Source organism: Podarcis melisellensis (genome assembly GCF_964234715.1).
Source record: "Podarcis melisellensis genome assembly, chromosome: 2".
NCBI lineage: Eukaryota > Metazoa > Chordata > Lepidosauria > Squamata > Lacertidae > Podarcis > Podarcis melisellensis.
In genome coordinates this window covers 73855922-73880679 of record NC_138529.1, presented here as the reverse complement: position 1 = coordinate 73880679, position 24758 = coordinate 73855922, and the positions used below count along the sequence as shown (strand labels likewise).

The 24758-nt window shown below is 42.4% G+C and overlaps 3 protein-coding genes across 21 annotated transcripts in view; 2 read left to right on the top strand and 1 right to left on the bottom strand.

The window, feature by feature from the left end:
* PBRM1 (polybromo 1) overlaps window positions 1–5843 on the top strand; it is a 56480-nt gene extending 50637 nt beyond the window's left edge. For all 17 annotated transcript variants that reach the window (XM_081900207.1, XM_081900216.1, XM_081900212.1 and 14 more), the window contains one exon: window positions 756–5843. In XM_081900207.1, coding sequence (XP_081756333.1) covers window positions 756–928 — 173 coding nt within the window. In that variant the 3' untranslated portion in view covers window positions 929–5843. The remainder of the gene's footprint in view (window positions 1–755) is intronic.
* On the bottom strand, window positions 5460–12958 carry UQCC5 (ubiquinol-cytochrome c reductase complex assembly factor 5). 3 transcript variants are annotated; one of them, XM_081900419.1, is made up of 4 exons: window positions 12935–12958; window positions 9218–9354; window positions 8480–8672; window positions 5460–5843 (listed from the first exon to the last, which is right to left on the bottom strand). In XM_081900419.1, the coding sequence occupies exons 3-4, from the start codon at window positions 8628–8630 to the stop codon at window positions 5782–5784; spliced, it is 213 nt and encodes a 70-aa protein (XP_081756545.1). In that variant the 5' UTR covers window positions 8631–8672; window positions 9218–9354; window positions 12935–12958; the 3' UTR covers window positions 5460–5781. The 3 variants fall into 3 exon arrangements, with proteins under 3 accessions (XP_081756545.1, XP_081756544.1, XP_081756546.1); XM_081900418.1 differs by lacking the exon at window positions 12935–12958 and adding an exon at window positions 11275–11300; XM_081900420.1 differs by lacking the exons at window positions 9218–9354; window positions 12935–12958 and adding an exon at window positions 11275–11289.
* A 92-nt stretch (window positions 12959–13050) lies between these two features.
* Window positions 13051–24758, top strand: part of NT5DC2 (5'-nucleotidase domain containing 2) — a 31551-nt gene continuing 19843 nt past the window's right edge. Inside the window, exons 1-4 of the mRNA XM_081900295.1 lie at window positions 13051–13630; window positions 19896–20080; window positions 21674–21748; window positions 24574–24629. Coding sequence (XP_081756421.1) covers window positions 13297–13630; window positions 19896–20080; window positions 21674–21748; window positions 24574–24629 — 650 coding nt within the window. The 5' untranslated portion in view covers window positions 13051–13296. The remainder of the gene's footprint in view (window positions 13631–19895; window positions 20081–21673; window positions 21749–24573; window positions 24630–24758) is intronic.

The following is a 24758-nucleotide window of genomic DNA, read 5'->3' as shown; positions in this document are numbered from 1 at the left end:
GACAGCTCCTTCACCCCTGTTGGTAGTCACTAATGCAGATAAGTTATTCACAATGCCTTTTAGCAATCTGTTGAAATCACTAAGGAAGTTCACTACTACCCTGCACAAGGGCTTCTGCTTATAAAATGGAGCTTCTCCCCACTCTCTTCTTACCACACGCTCCCCAAAATTAACTTGCAGTGGGGCAGGAGAATCCCAGAATATTGCAGGAGGGGGCAGTGTTGAATTCAATGCAATGCTGAATTCCACCCAATGCTTTTAACCCTTTGTATGAATATTTGAATACAGTGGACCCTCCAGATACGAATTAAATTCGTTCCAGGGGTCCGTCCACAACCTGAAAAGTCTGTAGGCGCTGCTTCTGCACATGCATGCAGTGTGATTGAGCGCTTCTGTGCACGCCTGTGTGGCGAAACCCAGAAGTATACACTTCCGGGTCTGCCATGTTCGTAACCCGAAAGATACATATCCAGAGCGGTACATAACTAGAGGGTCCACTGTATTAGTTTTTATTTCAGTTTAAGGATTTATCTGAAATTTCATGTAGTTGGGCTTTTAAGTGATTATTTTAAAAACTGATCAGAAGTGTGCATGTTTTTTTCAGCAGAAAGTTTTAAAAAGTTTCTATCAGCTAGCTCTGTCAAATCCTTTTGATTTCTGTGATTTCATGTTCATAATTGAGAGTGCATTCTCCCGCTGAAGTCCATGGTGTGGATTTTACTTAAATGTAACCGAATGCCCTTTTCCTACTTCAGCACGAAGACGTGATGTCCATCTCTCAAAAGAACAAGAGAGCCGTCTTCCTACACACTGGTTGAAAAGCAAAGGCGCTCACACCACAATGGCAGATGCCTTATGGCGCCTTCGAGACTTGATGCTGAGAGATACTCTTAATATCCGTCAAGCATACAACATAGAAAATGTTTAATCCTCTTTCGATACCAACATATAAAATTTTTGTGGAACAATAGCTGTTTTAGTTATTGCTGGGGGAGGGCAAACTGGTTTTATTGCATCTTACTGTACATTGCAAGATTGTTTTTTATATAAGGACACTTTTAATAAGCATATTTCACTTTTTGTTATATTATGTTGACTTTTTTAAAAAATATACAGACTTGTGCATATGGTTCTTTAACTTGGAAGATGATCTCACACTTTTGTTATAAATGCAAAATAAGGTTACATCATTTGGCCTTACACAGAGGTTCTCATGCCTTCTTTTTTTTTTTTTTAAAGCAGCAAGAGTGTGTAGCGAAGAGAAATGTGAAGTTAATCCCAGTTTGCATCTTAGCAGCATGAGCATCCATGTGCTTGTGTGGTAGTGACTTTTGGCAGATACATCACAAGAACTTAAAGCCTTCCTTTAAATAAAGCTACTAGGGTAGGGAGAAGATGGAATCAACTTGGTAAATGTAAGGCCTTTTTTATTTGTTCCCAGAACTTGATAAAAGGAAATAAGCAAGACTGTATCTTTTGATTAGACCACCTTTTGTTGGCACATATAAGTTCAAAGTGGGGCTTGTATTGATGAGTCTGCTTTAAGAGATCTGCAGAAATGAAGGCTTGCATGTGATGCCAGTTGACATTGGCCTGATGAGTGTGTGCTACCTAATTTATTTCTCCAGGATGAGACCTGTGCTCATCACCACCAGCACCACCTCCTTGGGGAAATACTTGAGTAAGCTTAAGTATAAAGGGGGAGGGATTTCTACTTTGCTGTCCTAATATGAAGGATGCATAATATCTTTGAATTCTCAGATCAGAACATTTATACATGTATATTTTTAAAGGTGCAAAGCTTTAGTTTCCAAGACCTTCACTTCGAAATCAGAATTGGATGTTTTGTTTCTTGTAGTTTAAGGTTCCCACTGCAAATTTAATGCAGTTTATAACTGATATTGGAAGGTAAGTAACAGAGCATGCAAAATGAGCATATGTATTTTAACAGCTTAAAATAAGTGCTCTATTCAGGACTTGGTATTTTGACACTTTTTATTTAAAGGTTGCTCTGATGAAAGCACTGCAGTCCTACTGTTGATAACTTTTTATACGCATAGTCCTAGCTGTACAGCACTGCTTATAAGCCCAACACAGCAGATCATCATATGTAGGAACTTGTGTCCTGAACCTGCATAAATTTATTTAGAAAGTTAATCTAATTTTTGTTCCCCCAGTTATAGGACAATACAGCATTTGTCTTTACTAGTAACAGCAGTTACAAAGCAGAGAGCTCCTTAAGGCATGTAAAAAGTCCTAGGTGAAACCAGTTGGGAGTTGTTAGTTGTGTAGTTCTGTTTTGTTGTCTGTTTTGAGGGCCAGACTACCAATGGCATTAATTGCATAGCCTGCTTTTCACTGCACAGTTTTTCTTCCATAAAACAGGGTGCGGGGGCAGGGGTAGTGAATTCAAGAGCTTTTTATCCAGTGCAAATTGTAGGCATGGGCCCCTCAAATCAAGGGTAGAACCCTGTCCCCGCTACTAGTCATTTTTCAGAGACGTTGGCACATAAACTCTGATAAACATCATGTGTAATAGTATAGCCCCGATACTAGGATTTTCTAGTTCAGCAGCCTTCCTTGTTTGGGTGACATCCATCATAGAACAAGGGAGCATCCACTTGTACAAAGAGGACAACCTCCTTCATGTGCATCCCCAAAATATGCTCCATAGGGTTGGGGGACTGGAGGGGAAGGATGGAGCCCTGTTACAAAGATGGGCTGCCACAATTAGATCTCCCTCTTCACCTTTAAAGTTAGATTCATAAGTTTAGAAAAAACAGCTTTGAATGTTGACAAGTAATGGAATGCTTATCAAGAATGGATTCAAAGAAATAATTCAGGAGGCAACCACCTGACAAAGCTTGCACAAGTATCAGTTAGGAGGCACGTTAGAAGTCATGTTTAATTACGAGGTTGATTTTAACAAAGAATTGTTGCCATGTTGGCTTCAGAGAATGAGTGGTTCACCAGGATAAGTAACTGTCTTATTGGACCAACTTTAGTTCACTCAATGAAAATTACATTCCATTACCTTTTTTGACACACATCCAGAAAAATGTATATTTAGTTGATGTTTCTGGATCTGTTTCAGTGATACAATGCATTATGAAGATGACAGCAAGTAGCCTGTGAAAAATATACTATTAAAGTTTTGGTTCTTCAGATGAGATACTAATGCAAAATACAATATTAATATTACAGAGATTTTTGTATCCTTATCATTCTATCATATGTGGCACACATCTTAGTATATGGCCTTTGCAATTTTTAAAAACCTCACAAATCTCTGCATGCACCCAGGAGTTTTCCTTAGGTGACTTAGCAGAAGCTGCCAATGCCAAATCAGCTCAGCACTGGGAGCTACTGAGGCGAGTGCATGGGTGCTCTTCTGGATCGTGGCCAGTGTGTTTGAAATTACCTCTCACATTTCAGTTTCAATGTCAAAAGGAGGCAACAAGTCCTAGATCTTTAGTACTTGGAAACACCATAGACTTTTACTAATACAATCACTTTTTGTTTTAGTTATTGCAAAAACTACACCAAAGAACCTGGAATTTATTTATTTTTATTTATTTAAAAAATAAACAGGATGAGACACCCTTTGAATGCTGTATAATGCAGGAGGATCAGTGTTGAATAATATGCAGCATTGTCTTTCCCAGACATTTAAGAGGGCAGCTTCACTATTTCTAATAACCCAGGAGTAAACAATTAGAACTGTAAATGAGGCCTTTGCCTTTTCTATGGCAGTGCAGAGCACTCCTCCTAGACCATTAGGCTGGCCCTAATTATTTTAAATTTAATTTATTCCAAAATCATGTCTCTCTTTACTGGGGGCATTTCAGTAACATGTAGGATTAAAGTTTGATGGCTACAATCCAGTATTGCACAACCAGCTGACTAAACTTTTCTAACTATAAATTGTTGAGAAGGAGAGCAAACTATGTCTTTTTTTTACCATTTGAACCCATTATTTGTTTTTTTCTACAGCCATGCACTGTATTAGAATAAAAGGACATTGAATATTCAGATAAGAGTATGGGAAATGGTTGGCTTGAGTGGAAAAACATGTTTCAGTAAACCAGTTTGGAAGTGATCAGCAGTTCATCTCCTATTCCATATTCCCCACTCTTCCCTTAGAGCAAATGTGTTTATGTAATAATTCAAGTTGATGTTTTATAATATACTTTTCAGCATATATGCTTTTTGGACCTGGTTAATCCATGCCTCATTTTTTACTCCTGGTTGTATACTCCATTGAGTAAAGTGATAACTAGTCAATGTGCATGTACTATCAGTTTGTCTGAGGCTTTTTAATTTGAATAAAAATAGCTTGCAGTTTGGATTAGCCAGGTTTGATGTCTTATTCTTAGTTTTCCTGGAAATCTAGACGTGTCCTATAAAGAAACCACAGAGATAAGCAAGCTATACATGTCACAGTTTCCCCAAAAAGCAATCCTAGGATAATATGAAACAATCTGAACTGTCCTAATATAGAACTGTATCAAATCAATACACAGATCCACTGGATCTCAGGTGTATGATGGTGGTCACACATTTTGCCTGTCTGGAAAATCACTGTTGAATTCACTTAACGCTTAATTCCTGCGTACATGTATGGCTTATATAGTATGTGACCTATAGAAGGAATGTTAAATGTCCTTAATTTCATCAGATCTACTTGTACCATAATCAATACCAGCAAAGTGCACTCTACATCTCAAAACATTATTTTTACAAATTATAGGATAGAGCACACCTGGTATCATAGAGCTATATAAGCAACAGGAACGTTTTTCAGTGTTCTCCCCATTTTGAGGAGTGTAACTCCTCTGAAGCTGAATTATATGCACCTGTGTATTCATGCATTAGGACTTTGATGTGAGTAACACGTAAGTTTATACAGGCTTGAGGTCTATTTCTTGGGGCATATTGTGGTTAACTTAGGTTAAATTACCCCCAAAAGTAATTTGTCCTAAATACCAAAGACTATACAATACAATTTCAAACCCTTAAAGCAGGTGTGGCTAATGTGCAGGCTGAGTCCAGTTCCAGGAAACGGGATGGGGGGGGGGTGCATGACACTGACACACACACACACACACACACACATTTTATTATTTAAATAATAAAGCCACTTCTATACTTGGCCATGACATGCAGCCCTCTGAAGACTGACCCTGGATCAATGTGGTCGTTGGCTCAAGAAACATTAGCCAACCCTGCAAAGGCTAATAATAGATCAACCACTCACTGCTTCCCTTGATTCAGCAGCTGTTTAGAGCGACTGGAACAAGCTGAAAAGGGGGAAATGTACTAAAGCTTTCCAGAGCAAAGCTTCCAGAATTCTCTGCGCCCGCGCATGGACAAGGCTCATGATTGCTTGCTACATCTGAACCAGCCCAGTGTCATGCCAAACAGGTTCCCTAAAATGAAAAGAGAAGCAGTACTAAAAGTTGTATTTGTGGAAGAGTTTATAAAAACAGGTGATTGATCAATAAACCAATGATGAAATGTTTTAGATGTACAATTAATTACAGCTTCTGAAATAAATATAAGTATTGTAACCGGTCCTTACTGTTCAGTTCCTGGATAGCTGTGACTACAATAAGACAACTACAGCATCATCTTCCAGCAACCTGCGTAGCAAAAACTTCATGGGACTCAAAACAGTCATCGTTCAGTCTGAACACTTGTAATTTTCTTAATTTAGATGTGAAAGGCAAGTAGGATTTAGAAGTTCAGATTTCACTTCATCTAAATTATTCAGCGTCAAAGTCATCTTCCTTCCAAATTTTGCTCATGCTGTCTCTCAGACCTTTTTCTACGGTAAACGTCATCTGTAAAATATTTATTTCTCAAAATACTGTGGTGGAAACATCCTTTAAATGCATCTTACATTTATTACGTCACTTCATTAGACAGCTATCCCCCCCCCGCCCCCCGCAATGTAAACAATCAACTGAATGGGCTGATTCATGCCAAACCAGATCACAGCACCAAATATTGTATTTTGAAGAATATACCATGGCAATGAGTGATTTATAGAAGCAAAGCTCGTTAGAACAAAGATGGGGAATGTGATCTCACCAAAGCACTGGATCTAGAACTGACCCACCAGTAGACCCTATTTAATAGGCGAGTGGGACCATCCACTTATCAATCACCTGATATCTATATGGTGAACCAAAGTTTAAGCTGTGGCAGAAGTGTTAGGCTTATCTCTGATCTTAATACTTTTTGTCCCACAGCACTAAGATTGGAGATAAGCCTCTCCCACTGCCTTTCACTACCAAGCAGCAAGTAGAGGCACATCTCCTAGTGCAGTAGGACAAGAGAACCAAGAGAAGAGACAAGCCTCTGCTTGTTCTTTGATGGTAAAAGACAGTAGTCTTATTTATCTCTGATCTTGTGCTGTAATTTCACAGCACTGTGATCAGAACGGCTGCCTGCTCTGGCAGTTTACTGTCAAAGAGCAGGCAGAGGCTTATCTGATCTTAGCACTAACCTTCAAAGACTAGAGAGAAGAGATCCCTCATCTCCAAGGTTAGATCAAAGATAACAGATCCAGCCAAGTTCCAATTCAGAATACCAGAAATTATATAACCAGGCATCATAAAACAGGTGAATATGGTTTAACCAAAATAGCCTCATGGGAGAAACTAGCCAGGCTACTGCTGACTTAAGTCTGCTACCTATTTCATGAGATGATACTGCTGGTACTTACCCGTGAAGGGTTGCTTTTCATGCATGTAAGATGACAGCCAATGGTTGACAGAAGAAATTGATGTTCAAATCAAAGTCTTCTGGCACTCTATGGCATCCATTGCCAGTTTAATTATTACAAGCCTAGCAAAGTGGAATAAGCCAAAGGCAGAACAGTGACAGAAAAGTATAAGACATAACACTCCCTGCCAAAAGAACTGAGAAGTGTGAAGATACGGAACAAAAATTAAATAACAAGTAGTTTGAGAGAGGCGGGCCCCATAGCCAACAAGAGTGAAGCCCTGATGTTGTCTTACATGCACAAAAAAGGATGTATCCCAGGTTAAGTATCAATGGACTGCTTAAAGAGACTGTAGACCAAATCGTATTCAGGGCAGGGAAATGGGTGTGGAATAAACAAGAGGGTCCTCTCTTAATTGATTTTTAACTTTTTCATCAGACTATAGAGGAAGGTAGATTGAGAGAAAGGCAGGCAAAGATGGCTGAGGGGAGGGAAGGGCAGGTGGTTTGGGGGTGGGAGAGAAGGAAGGAGACTGAGAACTTCAGGGTGGCAAAGCATGGAAAAAGTCAGAAAAAAACAATTGCCAGCAGCACAGAAGGGACAACAAGGGTCCCACAAATAGCCACACACCAAGAACAGAGAAAAAAATGAAAGAAAGACTGCCCTGAACAAACAATATGAGGCAGGGAGTGAAGTGACAACTGAGGCAGAAAAATAAAACTGATTATGGATGCCTCAGAGCACAGTTCTTCAAGTGGTCCAAGCCTGATCCAAGGTGGGTCACAACAGGAGCACTATCACCATGGAAGTATGGAGACCCATTTCTTAATCTTTTACCACAAATACATGTTTGGGTTAAAAATGGGTCCTGGATCTGAAAAGGTTGAAGATAGCTGCCTTAGCATGCCAAAATTATCTTTGATATGAGCAGTGATTCCCACTGTCAACCATCTGGGGAGCTCTTCCCCCCAACCTAACTTCACCTACATGCACAAGAAAATTATTAGATTATTTGACCAGGGCCGTGTTGCTTAAGGCTATTTGAATTAGCTTCAGTTTGTCTCACCGTTTGATAGGGAGAATGATGCATGAGAAAGAACCACCTGGGTGTAGTACCAACACTCAACAAAGCTGGTAAAACCATTTTGAGAAAAACAACTTCCTTGGTGGCTGTGGCTAAGGATCATTCATTCACAGAGAACAATATACTACCACTGGCTTAAATTTCTAGACGCTCATCCCTCCTCAAAAACTATTTAAATGTGGATTTTCCAGGTAGCTATCAGTTCATCTCTAACTTTTTCAAGGGAGGGGGAAGATCACTGAGCATATACAGTAGCTGACTAAACCATCAACTTCTTAAATGACCAGTCTAGGTATTGAATTGGGCATAGCACTGAAATTGTACTTCATGAAATATGTCACTTGTCTCTTAGAAGAGCAGCAAGGGCAACTGCATCCCATTAAAGAGTTCTGAGACCTTTGATACCATTAGCCATAAAGTCTTAAGTTACCCATATTGTGGTTACCTGTTTGAGATCATATTGGGCTATTTCTCCATTTAATAAAAACTGAACATAAAGCAAAGCAAATCTTCAGGTATGATTATTCAAGCAATTATGAACTTATTTTAGAGGTAGTAATGGGTTACACAAACTAGGAAATATCTGTTAAGTCTAGGCTTTTAACAATGACTGTAGATATATCTGCTAAGAGAAAAATATTAGATAACTTTATGAAAATACTTACAAAAAGTCTCTTTCCCAATTCGGACTCTGATCATAAACCATTCCATAGCACCTCCAAGGATAAAAAAGAAAGGGAGAAATCTATATACTCCAAAGCGTTGCTTTCCAGGCACCATGTTCAAGAGTAGTCTTATTTTATGTTTGACAAGCATTTTACATAGGAACTTATAATCCTTGCAAGGGAGCAGTTGATCCTAGAAAATGTAAAAAATTGATAAGACTGATTAATAAACCTATATGGAGAGTAGCTAATGAAACCAACTGGGTTTCATATCTTTCTTGTACAGTACACAACCTGCCTGTGCAATAAACATTCAAAACTCAAATGATAAAGAGCTATGCAGACTGATCTATGCATGCTTTCTCATTAGTAAATTCTACTTAATTGGCAATTATTCCTAGGACAGCGTGCATATGAATGTATTCTTGAATTTAAATGTATTCTATAATTTTCACATTCATTTATAGAATGACTCATATATAGCACTATGGCAGTATTTTAATCCACACAAGCTTTTCAGCTTCCAGATGAAATGATCCCACCTCTCCTCCCCCATGCACTAATATGAGGGTTCTCCTGAATTACTCACCAAAAAACCCTGGAAACCACTTTTCCGACAGTAGAACGTAATTATGCTTCTATTAAACATTTATTTAGCACTAACTGTCAGGTATACTTTACAGTTTGAAATGCAAGGACCCCTAACAATAATTAACAGAATAAATTTAGCACACTGACCTTGCAACTTTCTACTTGTGCTTCTATGTCTGGGATGCAACCTAGTCAGGTTCACGTCAACAAGTGAGAATTAAAGACTCCACTGCAATATCAGATAATTTCTGCAGCATTCAGTGTATAAACAGAATCTTCAACATCTCACACACACAAGGAAAAGAGAAATACTGAGAAGTAAAAACAAAAGCCAAGCTTCGACATGAAACTTGCAAAAGTACATTAAAGTTAACAGAGATTCTGTGTGAATATTTAGCTCCATTTGTTTTACTGAATAATGAAAAAAATCATCCAATACTCTGACTGGTAAATAAATGCCAGTTTTCTTGTTTATCGCTTTGCTAACATGTAAGAGGGACGCAGGTGGCGCTGTGGGTATGGTCGCATGGTCGGCGGTTCGAATCCCCGCGGTGGGGTGAGCTCCCGTCGTTCGGTCCCAGCTCCTGCCCACTTAGCAGTTCGAAAGCACCCCCAAGTGCAAGTAGATAAATAGGTACCGCTTTATAGCGGGAAGGTAACGGCATTTCTGTGCGCTGCGCTGGCTCACCAGAAGCAGCTTTGTCACGCTGGCCACATGACCCGAAAGTGTCTTCATACAGCGCTGGCTCCCGGCCTCTTAAGCGAGATGAGCACACAACCCGAGTCGGACACGACTGGCCCGTACGGGCAGGGGTACCTCCACCTTTACGTGTAAGAAGTTTTGCAAGTTTCCTGATCTTATGTAAAGTTAGCTGATTATAGTAGTATACATATTTAACGTACTTAAGAATAAGTACAGTATTCATTCTTACTCATAGGGAGCTCAGTGGAAAAAATTTGGAAAGCCACTGCAAGTTTTACTTTCAATGGGACTTATTTCAGAGTAAACATGCATAGGATCAGGAGGGCTATTACTTAAATCTGATTAAAACTTTCAGTCCTATATTTTACACTTGCCATTTTCTCCAGGTGTCCCTAAGTATATTTGGAACGTTACCTCTTTTCTTTTACCTGCCCCTTGTAAATCACTGCCCCTATTGGCCGTTGGAACAGGCTACCCATCCCTGTTTTACAATACAGATCGTATATTTGAGGTACTTGCAGAATTTTATAGTGTGTATCAGTCAATAGGCCCAGTAGACCCTTCACAAAACTTGATCACTACTTCTGCCTACTATTTACAGCTGCTTTCTCTTTGCATTTAAGACATATAGCTACCTATTCTCAACAAACATACAACTAGATGCTTGTTTATCAGGTGGCCCTGTTCCTGGAGGAAAAAAGGGCTAAATTCATACCTTAGTCATGACTCGTTTTAGTCTTGTTTTCAGTTAGCCTGTTAGCCCATCTAGTCCTTTATCCAGGACAGGATGGAAGCTGGGCATAAGTACAGCAGCATTTCCTCCTTTTGTAATTCCCAGTAACTAGTATTCAGAGGCTATCAATTTCCAATAACCACTGTGACTAGCAGCCTTACCCTCCATGAATTTTGTCTAAACCAGGACCAGCCCATGCCTGAGACAAGGCGAGGCAACTGCCTCAGGTGGAAAGATCCATAGGGGCAGCAGACTCCCTTGTTATCTTTATGCCGGCACCTTTCCTAATGTAGCTCTTCACCCACTCCTTCTTCCCTGGAGGGGAGGAAGGGGGCCGCCAATTAGTGGTTTGCCTCAGGCGGCAAAATGTCTTGGGCGGAACCTGTCCAAGACCCTTTTCAAGCCGCCCACTGTTTCATCTTGCAGTACAAAACTCCACAGCTTAACTATTAAGCTTCCTTAGGTGACCCTTAGTTTCCACCCTATGAGAACGGGCGGGTGACTTTCTCCGCAAGGTGCATCATTTTATTCACCTCTTAGCCCTATATTCCACCACCACCCGCGTCTTTTATTCGCCACTCCATTGACACCTTCCAGCCTCTTGTGGGCCCGAGTTTGGAGCGCTTATTGCAGCAGCTCCTCCACCCCCACCCCACCCCTCGCAGGTTCAACGGTCATAACGGCAAATACCCCCACTCTGCGTTTTCGAATTCACCCAATCACTGAGCCGCCCTGAAGGCTCTCTGCCGCGCGCGCACAGCCCCTCACCTTGGAGCCTAAAGAGGAGACTTACCCCTTGTGGGCAAGAGACGACGGAAGAGGAAAATTCGCTCCGCCTCCTCCTGACGCGTTAAGGGAAATAGCCGGATCCCATTGGCTCGCTGCGGTAGAGGGCGTTGCTTGCGGAACAGATGAGGAATAGGCGGGAGGAGATGGGTTTTTTGCTCTCGCTGAGGAACTCGAGCGCTAATGGCGGGCCCAAGGGAGCAAGGTGGCAGCCAGCTCCCAGCGATATTAAAGGCACGCTGGGTTCAGTGGGAGTACTCCCGAGTAAGGGGCACAGTATTTCAGGTCTCCGCCTTAAGCTTCCAGATGTCCCCTTGTTGCTTTTCTCTAAACTACAAAACAGGAAGGTCTAGTGTTGCAGGGAATGCTCGTAGGGGCGGGGACAAGACTCGTGCTGAAGATACAGGATCCAGAAAAAAAGCCGTGTTGTAGATGTTGGCTATATTAGCGCTGCGTTGTGCAACTTGGATGCATATTCGACTGGTTGTTACTTCCCTTCAAAATAATTCCAATGCGTCATTTCCTGACAGTGGAACTATTAGTCTGCGTGGCGGGGAAAAGAACTGCCATGTGGCATCTTAAAGGCCAACATTTATTATGGCATGTTTATTAATAATAATTTATTAACCGCTGAAGATCACAGGGCGGCTCACAGCACAAGCTTTCCTGGACCAGATTCCATTTTATTGGATACATACACAAACACGTATGGGGTGGTATTGTAAAACAGCATCCCAAGGTGTTTAGGGGCTTTAACGATGAGCACCCAGCACCTCGAAGGTAAATAGGCAGCCAACGTAACTTTTTCAGAATCTGTTTAAACGATTTCATCCAGCTCTACCGGTTAAAATTCTTGCAGTTCCATCAGCACTCATTAAAGCTTTCAGCTTGTCTTCAAAGGCTGCCCCACGAACAGCACATTTCAGTAATCCGTTCAGATACAGTTGTAGTTTGCAAACCAAAGCTGGGAAAAGGCCTTCCATGCCACTGGGAGCACCTGTGCCTGAGGTGACAATGCTGGATCCAAGAATACCTGCCTCCACGCTCCACCACTACCCGCCTGCTTTTTCAAAGGGAGTGCAATCTTTCCAAAGAACAGACTGCGCATCTCATTCCGGGACACAGGCACCACTTACGCAGAGCACGTCAGAATACCAGTTCAGTTTCTTGGCCTTGTCCAGCCCATTACAGAATGAAAACACGGTACACCGGTCTCATACCTGCAGGGCCACCCTTACACTAGACAGAGACAAAGAGAACCGAGTGTCATCAGTATACTGACCCCTCAAGCCAAATCTCACTGGGCTCACAGAAGCCCTGTGGAGCTTATTCCTTGGTAAGAATTAATAGGAGTAAGCCCCGCTGAAAGCAATGGAACTTATTTCTGAATAAATAGGCTTAGCGTGGAGGAGCAATTCCCTTCTCTTCTCCCCCCATCCATTTATTTCCTCTAACGAATAGACAGGCAGAAACAACTAAGCGAGGAAAAGCAGACGACAAATAGAAATCGTAGCCCAAACCTCCCTCTTCCCCACGGCAAGAACCACAGCGCAACACAATCGTCAAGCGCGCAGTCTTTTGGAAAACATCTCCGCACTGAATGATTTAAATGCCTTCTAGCTGGGCGGGCGAAAAGGCTCACGGGTGTGGTAGTCCTTGGCTCCTCGGATACTCGGAGAGAGGCCGTGAGGAAAAGATTAGCTCAGCCTACAAATCCCAAGTCTCCACGCAGCGCCGGGGTCCGGAGACCCCGCCGCCTGCTCCTCCTCGCAAGGGGTCTCTCCTGACGGGGCGCCAGGGATTGGCCAGCTTGGCTGCGCTTCCATTGGCTGGCTGGCTCTTGCGCGGCGGCGGCGGCGGCTGGAGAAGTCGCGTCGCGCGGCCACTGGCCGGAGCAGAGAGCAGGGGACTGCGAGGGGCTGAGGTGGCCCTTTCGTGCTTCTCCGAGGTTATGCCCTTTTAACCCCCCACGGAAGAGGCGTCCTGCCGCCCCGGAGAGGCTCCATGGCTGCCGCGGGACTCAAGGCTGCAGGCGGCAGCGTGTGGAAGAGCGGCGGAGTCGGTCTGCAGCTGGTGGCCGCTGCCGCTTCCACTCACAGCTGCGCCTCCAAAGGCAGTGGAGACGGGCGCGCTGGCTGCAGCCAGCCGAGGGCCCACCAGCACCAGTCGGCGGGACACTCGCCGCCACCGCCGCCTCCGCCCTCCTTGAACGGCAAAGTCAAGAGAGCCGGGGACTCCAGCCATGCAGCCACTGCCCCTTTGGGCAGCCCCGTCGAAGGGGTCGACACCAAGTCCTATCTCTGGGCCAGGTACCACGAGATGAAAAAGCTGGTTTACGGTAACCAAAAATATTATTATTATTATTATTATTATTATTATTATTATTATTATTAGCCTTCCCACGCGGGGTGGGAAATTTGACTGTGTGCCTGATGCATTTGTGGAAGTGGAACCTGATGGTGATGAATTGCAATGCTGCCTCCCCCAGCTGCCCCACGGCAAATCGTTAGCCCCTTTGGGAGCCATCGGATTAAGCTGTTCGCAGCCTGGTTTTATATGAAAAGGAGCGCAGTACCGTAGCTGTGTTCTAATTTCGCCACGGAGCTGTGTGGCCAGAATCCCATCTGATTGCTTTTGTTGGTTTGTCCAACATGTTTCATCAGATACTCATTTGTCACTGTAGAGAGCAAGCAGGACTTTCTAGATCCGCAGCCTTCCAAAGTTAGAATGGCTTCAAATACTCTTTTGAGAATAGATGTCTGCTCAGATGAGAAGGGCATAAATCAAGTTGGATCATATGGCACACATGTTAGTATACAGCTGAGTTCCTTCAATCACTTAGATATCAGCATCTAGTCTACTGTATTCTTGTAATAGATAAATAGATTAGATTATTATTAAGTTCTCATCTGCCCACTTTAGGGCCTTTCATATCCTATATGATGTATTTTTAACGTCTAAATCTGAATCCATTTTGTATTTCTGGATTTCTGGTATGCCCTCAGTGAGTAAATGTCCCCTTGGCAAAGTCATAATCAGTAGTTTACCATTGCCAAGTATGTTAAATGCTAGTGGAAGAAACTAGCTGGGACAATAATGTCAAGATAACAGATGTAAAAAAAACCGGATTCATTTACTCTAAAACCCAGTGATATGGGGTGGAAATTTTTACAGTGCTATATTTTTCCATAGAAAATCTGCAGTCTAAAAATACATGTTCATAAAAATAAATAACAACATAATGAGCTGATACAATATCAGTCGTGTTGGGCAGTTTCAAATTTGTAATTAATAAGACTATCACCATCTATTAAATAATGGGCATGCAGCTCTTCAGATTGCTAAAAGCGGATGTTAAGATTTTTTCATTACCTCCATTTCCCCCCATAAAATTTAAACAATGGAAGTCTATGTTATTGAGTTGTGATGAATTAAAATATTTACAAACGTTCTAATCTTAAAAATCCAAGTAAGCACTGGAGTTTATTTGTATATTTGATACTTGTTGCACCCTGCAGCATAATTGTATCTCTGTCACCTGGCAATAACCTAGTACTGTTCTCAGGAACCTGCCCCACAGGTTGGAAGAGAATGAATACAGTACAGTGCCTTCAACTACCACTCCATGATCATCAGCTGAAAGTTGTTGAGGGATCAAGCAAAAGTAACAGAGCTGCAATTCCCCCTTTCCCTCTCCCAATAAAGGTCGCCTATCAGGAGGGCCGGCCCACCCATAAAGCAAGGTGAGCCAACTGGCTCAGGTGGCAGGATCCACAGGAGCAGCAAATCCCAATGTATATATTTATTTCCTCCCTTCTTCCTGGTGGAAATCTTCACCCCTTTTTCCCTGGTGGGGAGAGGGCACCTTTTTGTGAGTCACCAAAGGTGTCAAAATTATGTAGTGGGTTGGCCCTGCCTGTCAGGGTGACCAAAGCCAATTCTGTCCTGAAACCAGACCAGAACCTGGAATGAACAGGTTCAAGATAATAGTTTCATTCAGTTTGGTGGTGAGCTGGATAAGCGCAAAACAAGCTGAAACTCGGGTTAGATGTTCTGATCCCTTTGGGAGAGACTTTGTAAATGGGGTTACATACCTCCTTAAGACAGAGTTGGACAGTTCTCTGGGTGATCTGAAGTAGGTTATCAAGGATTTCTCGCTCATAGTTGTTTAACTAAGAATGACCCTACATTATAAGTAAGAATGACCCTAAATTATACTCCTCAAATGAATAGTTTGGGGATGTGGGTAGACCATTCCCAAACTGTAGAACTGTAGAAGTTCCATTCAGTTCTGGTATCCAAAGCAAACTGCTGAACTGAGAATTCTTTACACCTGGCTCCAGTTAGTAGAGCTAGTAAAAACAAGCTAGTTCCCTAAGCCTGAAGTCTGCCTGAAGGTGCTGGTATGGTGGAGTGGGAGCAGTGGTCTGAAGACTTTTTTTTTAACCAGCTTTAGCTGATTTCCAAACTTTGGGAACTCATGAGGAATAGTTCCCTGACCATTGTTATGCATGCTTGTAACTTCTAGATTGGGTTTCTGCTTCAGGCTGCTCCTGAAGTGCTTTTGCAAACTTCAGCTGAGGGAATTCAGAATGTGACAGCCAGATTATTGACAAGTATCAGTTTCAGGGAGCAGATAGCATCTATTTTGAAACAGCTCCCCTGGTTCCTGGGTGGTTTCTGAGTGCAATTCAAAGCATTTACCTTTCTTGTTCTAAGCAGACTAGGCAGCATTTTAAAGTAGTGGCCAGAGGTCACCAGTGGCCCTCAGCACTTCAGCTTGCCCTGCCCCCCAACAGCATTTTAGTTGAATGGACGCTAACAGCAGTTCTCCACATGCATGGTTCAGAGGCGCCTGTGGGAGTTGGTTAGAGAGGGAGGTAGGTAGGAAGGAGCCTGTAAGGTTCAAACTGGAGGGAGGAAAAGAGAAAGAAAGGGAGGAAATGGATGTGGAACCAAGCATGAGCTATGGGAAGGAGAGTAGTGAAAGGCATAAATGTGACTAAGGGGAGAAGAAAATGAAAAGTTCCCAGTGCTCCTGCTGAGCCTTCCATGGCTTATGATAAGTCTGATTTGCTGGAGCCTTTGTTTTCCCCACAATGGACCTGGCTTCTTATATTAAAAACATAAGACAATATGCTAAAACATCAGTTAACAAAACAAGATTGGTCTTAATCCTTTTTAACTTGGATGCTGTGTGACTTAAGGATCAGCTGCAAATCTGTAGTGATGAGTTTGGGAAGTTAGTTGTTTTGTGGTGTTTCCATTTGCATATTAATGGTAGCAACATCTTCCGAAGCTAACTTGTTCCCACTTGGGGTGTGTTTTCTCATTAGATAGCAGTACTGAGGAATCAAGCAGGGCCACTTAGAATAAATTGCTGGAGAGCAAATATTTTTTTAGGGCACTAGGAATGTGAAGCTGATGTGTTGTGTTAAATCTTGTGTGATGAAGTGTTTGCTTCCTTCAGTCCTCAGTGTTGCTTAAGCCAGTGTTTCCCAACCGGTGTTCCGCGGCACACTAGTGTGCCGCCGGACGTTGCCTAGTGTGCCGTGGGAGGGAGGCGGGCGAGTCGGGCTAATCCTCTGACGAGCTCCACCTCCAGACCCATTGCTCAAATCTTTTAACCCAGGAGGGCGGGGAGGGGGGGGGGAGAAAGAGAAAAAAGAAAGGGTGGGAAAAAAGAAGGGGAAGAGAAAATATTTTTTAAAAAAAAGGAAAGAGAGGGAAAAAAGCGAGGGATGGAGGAAGGGGAATAAACAGAAGGGGAGGACAATGAAGAGGGGCGGGGCTTGGCAGGCAGCAGATAACTGGGGAGGGGGGCGCGGCTGGCGGCGGCTCAAGGCAGGAAGGGCTGAGCTGCCTCGCGGAGAGTCTTGGGCTGCAGAGATTTCCCGTTCAGGAGCGCGGGAGGCCACGCCGTGGATGGGAATCTCCTCCTCCTCTTCCTCCTCCTCCTCCAGGAGAGAGGGTGGTCCGCCCCACCGAGTCGGGCGTGCTCAAGCGTGGGAGCCTATAGTTAGAGCTCAGCTCCTTTTCTTGCCTTCCCCGCCCCCCCACGGAGCACATTTTCCTCGCCCCCCCCAACCCCCGCATGTAGAATAGAAGCCCTCCAGCCTCCACGGTGCACAAACTCTCCCCTCTGCAACGAAGCGCTTTGTTGCATATCTTTGGTGAGGTTTTTAGGCAGTCTTGGTGCACCTTAAATCAGCGCTAATTGCGCCTGGACGCAGTATTTACTTCCGAGTAGGCCCCCTTCCCCCCCCCCGGTAGCACCTGACGTTGCTATTCGTATCATCAGGTTTGTTTGTTGATAATTTAATTGTTTTAAAAGCATCATGCTAAAGAGCTCTCTCCCACCCCCAGACCCTTGGGCAAAACAGAAACACACACATACACAAACACAGAGATTGAGCCCTGCAGGTTTTATGAAATGAATGGATTCTGAATGCCTGTTTCAGTGGCTTGTCCGCCTTAGGCTGCTGAGCCAGACACCTGTTACACGGTGCAGTCCGTAAGCTGTGAGCGCTGCTACCTGCCGCCGAGACCACGTAACGACAGTCTTGAAAGACCTACATTGGCTCCCAGTACCTTTCCAAGCACAATTCAAAGTGTTGGTGCTGACCTTTAAAGCCCTAAGCGGTTTCGGTCCAGTATACCTGAAGTAGCGTCTCCGCCACCATCGTTCAGCCCAGACACTGAGATCCAGTGCCAAGGGCCTTCTGGCAATTCCCTCACTGTGAAAAGTGAGGTTACAGGGAACCAGGCAGAGGGCCTTCTCAGTAGTGGCGCCCGCCCTGTGGAATGCCCTCCCATCAGACATCAAAGAGATAACCATTACCTTCTATGCTGTTACTATTTTTTTTATTTTTTTTTTTTTACATAAGTAAAAAGTGACCTTTCCCCATCTGGCATGGTGGTGTGCCTCGAGATTTTTTTCATGAAACAAGTGTGCCTTTGCCCAAAAAAGGTTGGGAAACACTGGCTTAAGCTTAGCTGCTTTCACAGCATTTTGTTTTCCCTTCTTTGGGAAGCTAAATGCTGCATTTAGCATGGTGTTTTGAGGAAATAGCTTATTTGTATCATGCAACCTATATTTATTTGGACATTGTCATACTTTTAGCTTCAGTAGTAATTGAAGTGGTTCATTAGTATTCAAAATCTTGCATAATTCTATCCAAATCAATAGAGCATTGTTATCATTTCATGAGAGAGGTATATAGAATAGGAAAGCAGGGCTGTAGCTAGAGGGTGGCGAGGTGGGCCCCCGCAGGGGCACAGGTGATGCCCCCCCCAAAAGCGGCTAAAAATATGTCTATAAATATAAATTATTGCCTCATAAGAAATGGTTTTAAATAGAGGATGAATTGAATGGGTGGAAAGGGGTGTGTGGAGGAGAGGTGGAAAGAAGAGCTAATTTGTCCATGGCTAGGGGGTGCAATCTGAATGGTTCTGCCAGGGGCACAAGATCACCTAGCTACGGCTCAGTAAGAACGCACATATTAAGTGGCTTTGGGCTGGTGATGGTCAAAATTTTCAGACTAATACATAATTGAGAGAAGAGATTTTTTACTGTTTCTAAAGATTTGTTATTCCAAACAATATTTAATTTTTCACACTGAAATTAGTGATCCTTTGGGTGATTCCATAAGTACTACACACATCTTCCATAACTACTACACACATCTCTCTCTTGGAAATACAGATTTTCCCCTCAAATTCAGAGAGATATTCCACATTTCACCATGGAAACATTAAACATAAAAAATGTGAATGTTATTTCTTCCACCAGCGAAAAACAAGTTGGAAATTCATCAAGCAGTCTACTACAGTTTTGTTTTGTTTAAAAAAAAGTTTTATGAAGCCTACTACAGTTGTTACGTGAATTCTATTCATCCTATTTTAGAGCATTGTAATATGTATTCAAATATGCGGTGAAATAAGCAATTTCTCAAGATAATTCAGCAAGCAAACTCACTGTTCTTTAACAAAAACCAGCAAAGCCATTTCATACCATAAACAATGACATGAATTTCTAGGCTTGTACTGCTTCATCTTCATATGCACATAGTCTTTAAGAGTTCAAAATCAATGTTAATTCCTCTCATCTAAGATGAATTCCTGTCATCAACCATTTGTTTCTATCAAAAGGCATCTCTACCAAATGTGTTAAACATCTTTCAACTATGCATTACATTTCCAACTCCCAAGTGTTGTGAGTTTTTCTAACTTGGGGCTGGTTCAAACATTTGTCTGTGGAGCCTCCTATTGTCCCTGGGAACAATGAACAGGAGGCAGTGGAAGACAGGAGTGCCTGGTGTGCTCTGGTCCATGGGGTCACGAAGAGTCGGACATGACTAAACGACAACATCAGTAATTCTTAATTTCCCAGGTTAAGCTCTACTGTGATGCCAAATAGGTGCTAGCACTATCTCAGAAAAGAGAAGAACACAATTCTGAATATAAACATACAGGAGCATCTCTGAAAACTGTAGTGGCAGGTACTTCATAGTTCAGGGCAGCATCCTCACTCCACATGGTATTCAGATCAAAAGTTTAAAGGCTATTTTTTCTTGCTTTTCCCCTTCTTTATTTTATTCCAGATCTCCTCCCACCAGGGGTCTGCAGTCTTCTTAATCCAGCGGCTATTTATGCAAATAATGAGATCAGTCTGGGAGATGTGGAGATCTATGGCTTTGATTATGATTACACATTAGCGCAATATTCAAATTTGTTACATTCTATGATATTCAACACTGCCAGAGACATCTTAATTGAACAGTTTAAGGTAATGTACCTTAATCTTGCTGTTTATTGCCTAGTTACCAAATGCTGATTTTATCCGCTTGATTTGTAGCAGGGCATGACGGGACAGTACGGAAATGATCCTTAGACCAGTGTGTACATAATTCTCTACTGATTGCTTGGGGCTTATAAAATAAATAGCAAGAACAGATCCTTCCACACCTTTTGTACGATAATAGCCTATTTCACAAATAATAATAAACAATTGTTTAGTATTATATTCACAAGTCTTGAGTCCCTGAACTCCCCCCATGTCCTCTGACACAGCCACAAGGAGACTGGAAACATTTGCTGTTTTTTTAAACTAACTGGTATTTGTTTTGACCACACCTGGACAAACTGTAGCTAGTGTTGACTATGATTAAGGATCATTAACCATGGTTTGAAGATTGTTTGTTAACCCTAACCACAGTTTATCCAGATTAATTCAGAAGAGCAAATGTAGTTAGCTGAACAGGTAAATAAATGCTTCCACTCTTCCCTTGTAGCCATTCCCAAAAATGGTTTATGATTTTAATTTATTGCCCACACTTTGGCCCAAATCCTGTTACAATAATTAAAAAGTATTACATTAAAAACAGTTTTTAAAGCTTAACAATTATAGAACATGCAGTCAAAAAAAGCAGAGTTGATCCTGATAATATAGATCTCAGGTGTCAAAGGTCTATACATACTCAAGGTTTATTCACATAAGGCTAAGCTCCCCGACCCTACAGTCACAACTAGGTGTTTAAAAGCTTTCACTTCCATTTTAAATTAATTGCCACTTGCCATGGCATCTGAATCCAGACACACTGTAGTTAATCTTACTACGGTTAGTTAAAGCCAACTCCAAACCATAGTTTGTGGAGGCTCTCCCCAGGGAGGCATGCCTGGCACCTGCATTATGTTAATTAGTCTTTGGCTAATCGAACAATCTGTGGACTTTTAAACTGTAAGGGGTTTGTTTTTGTTATGTATTTTTGTGTTTTCATATAGTTAACCTCCCTCTGATCCTCGGGTGAAGGATGGTATAATAAATAATAATCTCTCTTATTTCAGCTAACTGTAGTTAGGTTAAACCACAGTATAGTGTTTGGTTGGCACATTAAACTGTGGGTAATCTAAAGCAGAAACTTCCAAAGTCGTCCACACAGTCACACTAGAGGGCAGAGTGCACAAGCCCAGGCTCATTGAGAATAATTTTTGTAATGCTAATTTAACCATGAGTTAGTATTTTATTCAAACAGAGCCATTGTCTCCTGTTTTATTTTAATTTTATATTGTGTTATTTGCATCCTACCTTTCTGCAAGGTGCTAAAAATGATGTACATAGTTTCCCCAATTTTCATGTTATCATCACAACAATGCTGTGAGTGATGCAGAATGAGTGGCAATAACTGTTTCAAGATCATCCTTTGCGTTTTGTAACTGAGCTTGAATTTGAACCTTAGTCTCCCATGTTGTAGTCCAACATTCTGGGTCTTCTGGGTTTCTACTGGCCTTTGGATAAACAAAAAAAACCACCTGAATATAATGTAGTACATACCCCTGTGAGACAAAACATACTAATGCTTTCTAGTGGAATATTTTGTAGTACCCAGAAGGACTCAGAAAATATGAATACATTCCTGGATTTGCCATAAGAGGGCTTCACTATGATGTCCACAAGGTAAGATATACCACTTCAGTCTTTGTTCATGTGTTAGTTTGCTATATTCATAGAGACGAACAAGGGAGCTTGTGAGTTGTATGCCCACTGGAAATATCTGTGTGCATGGTGAGCTAATGACTGCTGAATAATCATGGCTACCATTAGAATAAGAAGTGTAATTATCAATGACTTTGAGTGTTTGGGCAGGCAGCCCTTTGGGTGACTTGACCAATCACACATTGACTTGGGAGCATTGCCAGAGTGCACTTCATTGTCAAGGAGGTGAAGCTGGGTGTTGGTACAGGCTCTTTCACATCTTTGTCAGCAAAATACATGAGGAAGATTAAGGGATTTGTTTTGTTTGCTGTGCAACACTGCTAATAGTATGTAAGACACTATTATGTTGTAGTGATGCTAGAAATCTTATACGGTAATTGTAAAGATGGGAGGGACCCTGAGGATCATCTAGTCCAAACCCCCTGACATGCAGGGATATGCAGCAGTCCCATAAGGGGATCAATCCTGCAACCTTGGTGTGTTAGCACCTCACTCTAACCAACTGAGCTGTCCATGCTCCTCAAACTTTGTCTTGTAGCTACAGGTTGTGGTTCGAGGACTCGTGACGAGACGACGGAGAGAAGAATGAGGCCGAGGAGGAGCTGGCGCCGCAGCAAAAGGCTGCTGTAAATGCCCCCTCGGAGGCAGCTGGTTGGGTGCCTGCCGAGGGGCGTGGGTGCCAGCCAGGTGAGAGGAGGAGGCAGGGGGCTAACACCCCCTGCTAGGGGCGGAGCTCGGGCTCCCGCCCACAACCACTCCCCTCTCTTCCAGGGAGGAGAGTCTTAATTTTCAACTTGCGCGCATTTAACTTGCGCACATTTTTGCTTCTTGCACTTGGCATATATAAATGTGTGTGTGTGTGTGTGTGTGTGTGTGTGTTTTTTTAAAAGGGAGTTTTTTTAAAAGGGAGAGGATGTCTTTCCACACAAACATAACAGAAGAGAAACTTGGGCAATTTTATGAGGTTGGGAGTTTTAGTCTTTAATCCAGTGGAATGTGAAGCATGAGTGTCTGTATAGATGAAAACAAGATAGACAGGACAGCCCCATTATACAGCATGCAAATTTACAATTGCTCCTACAATTCTACAGTGCTGTTCTAGTTTCCCATGGAAGTTCCTCATATGCACCCTAAAAAAGTGATATGTGTGTGTCATGCTCAACTGTGTTCTTAATTGGGACAGCAAGATTAAAAAATAAACATATCATAAAAGCCTGGTTAATATAACAATATGGTGTTCCTATGGGGCCAGGATTATTCGGGTGTAATTTCCTTCCCTCATCCTTTTGGCTTCTGCATACAAGGCATTGGTTTCAACTTAACAAGCATTGGACTGGGGCCAAACAGCTAGCTTGTCAAATACATAGAACACAATAATATATGAACCCATATGATATTTGCACAGAACTATCAATCACCCTCAGCTGAGGAGTCTTGGGGCTAGAGAAGATGACTTTTAAAAACAGATTTGGAAAGTATTTTATAGTTTCCAAACTACCAAGGTGAGAGATTTAACACTGAACATACTTCTTTTTAAAAAACATGAAGTTCAGTATTGTAAGGAGTTGCAATAGAACACTTTTCTGCTTATATCACATTCTCTCCTCCTCCTACCCCTCCATCTAGCAATGAAGAATAAGTCATGTGTGTCTGGTCCTCAGTGAGAAAAGACAGAATAAAGTGCCTAGAGTTCACCAACAGAGATCCCTGTGCTCCCAGTGTCCTTTGCTGATAATTGCATAGTATATGTTTGAGTACTGAGGGAGTTGTTGCCAACAGGAGCCCTCTTGGCTAACATGCAGTTATGTGCCAACCTGCTGAGTACGAAAAGTTTATTTAGCAAGTACACTGTTCAAACTTATAGGGGAACCTGAAGCACATTTTGAATGTTCTGCATGCCATTTATTTTCATGTTGTGTTCACTGGGGAGGAATGGATGGTGCCTTTAGAGTAATGCTTTGAGACATGGTTTCCTCCTCGGTTTCCCCTTCCCTTGCTTACATGTGTGGAGTGCCTTGCCCTTTCACTCATAATTGCAGAAGTGGAATTAAAGTTCCCGGTGGCTGTGTGTAATTCTGAGGCAAAGTTCCTCCTTAAGGGGTATGAGAAGATGAGTGAGCCTCACCTACCTGTCTCCTCTCTGCCCTTAAGCTGCTGGGTATGCCAAGTTCTCCATAACCAAATTCCCATATGTGTGCTCTTTGCTCTCTAGCCATGAGTCCAGTGTGGCTTCATGCTGCGTGTCTTATGTGAGCTGTCTCTTTGTTCCCTGGCTGGGGCTCAGATTGGTCCTTGAGTTAGTTGGAATCCTGTTGGCTGTTGTGACTTTGGAGGTGGAGCACAGCTAGGTTGCCATTCAAGACACTCTGTTGAAAGTGTGTTTACTTGCGCTGTCTCTTTTGCAAATGTTACATTATACCATCTGGACCAGGGTTGTCACCAAACAACCATAGGATTCTTCTGAATAACTTCTACAATACCTCCAAAATTCACCCTCTTTCCCCTTCCCTCCATGCCCAATGGTAACCAGTAGAAGGCTCTTGCTATATATCTTGCTATATGTGCTTGGTGTGGTGGTGGTTTTGTTCTGCAGGGACAGAGGGGTTTAGTAGCACTCCCTCTCCAGTGCACCTTAATGCATAACTAGCAATCTGTGAGTGGAATTTAAGAACGCGTTACAATAGAAGGATCAGTTTAGGTAGGACTTACTTCTTTTAATGTTAGGTTCTGCAGAATGAGTAAAATATACAGAGGATCTTCTCAGTAAAGGTCTGCTTATATTTCAGAGCCTTCTGATGAAGATTGATGCTTTCCACTATGTTCAGTTGGGTACTGCATATCAGTGAGTTGAATATCATCTCTTTTAAAATACAGTATATGTGAATATAAGGCAAATTAAAATGCAAACTCTGTACATGTACATTCTCTTTCTGGATCTGTTGCCTTTTGCTTGCTCTTATTAAAGCTTGTT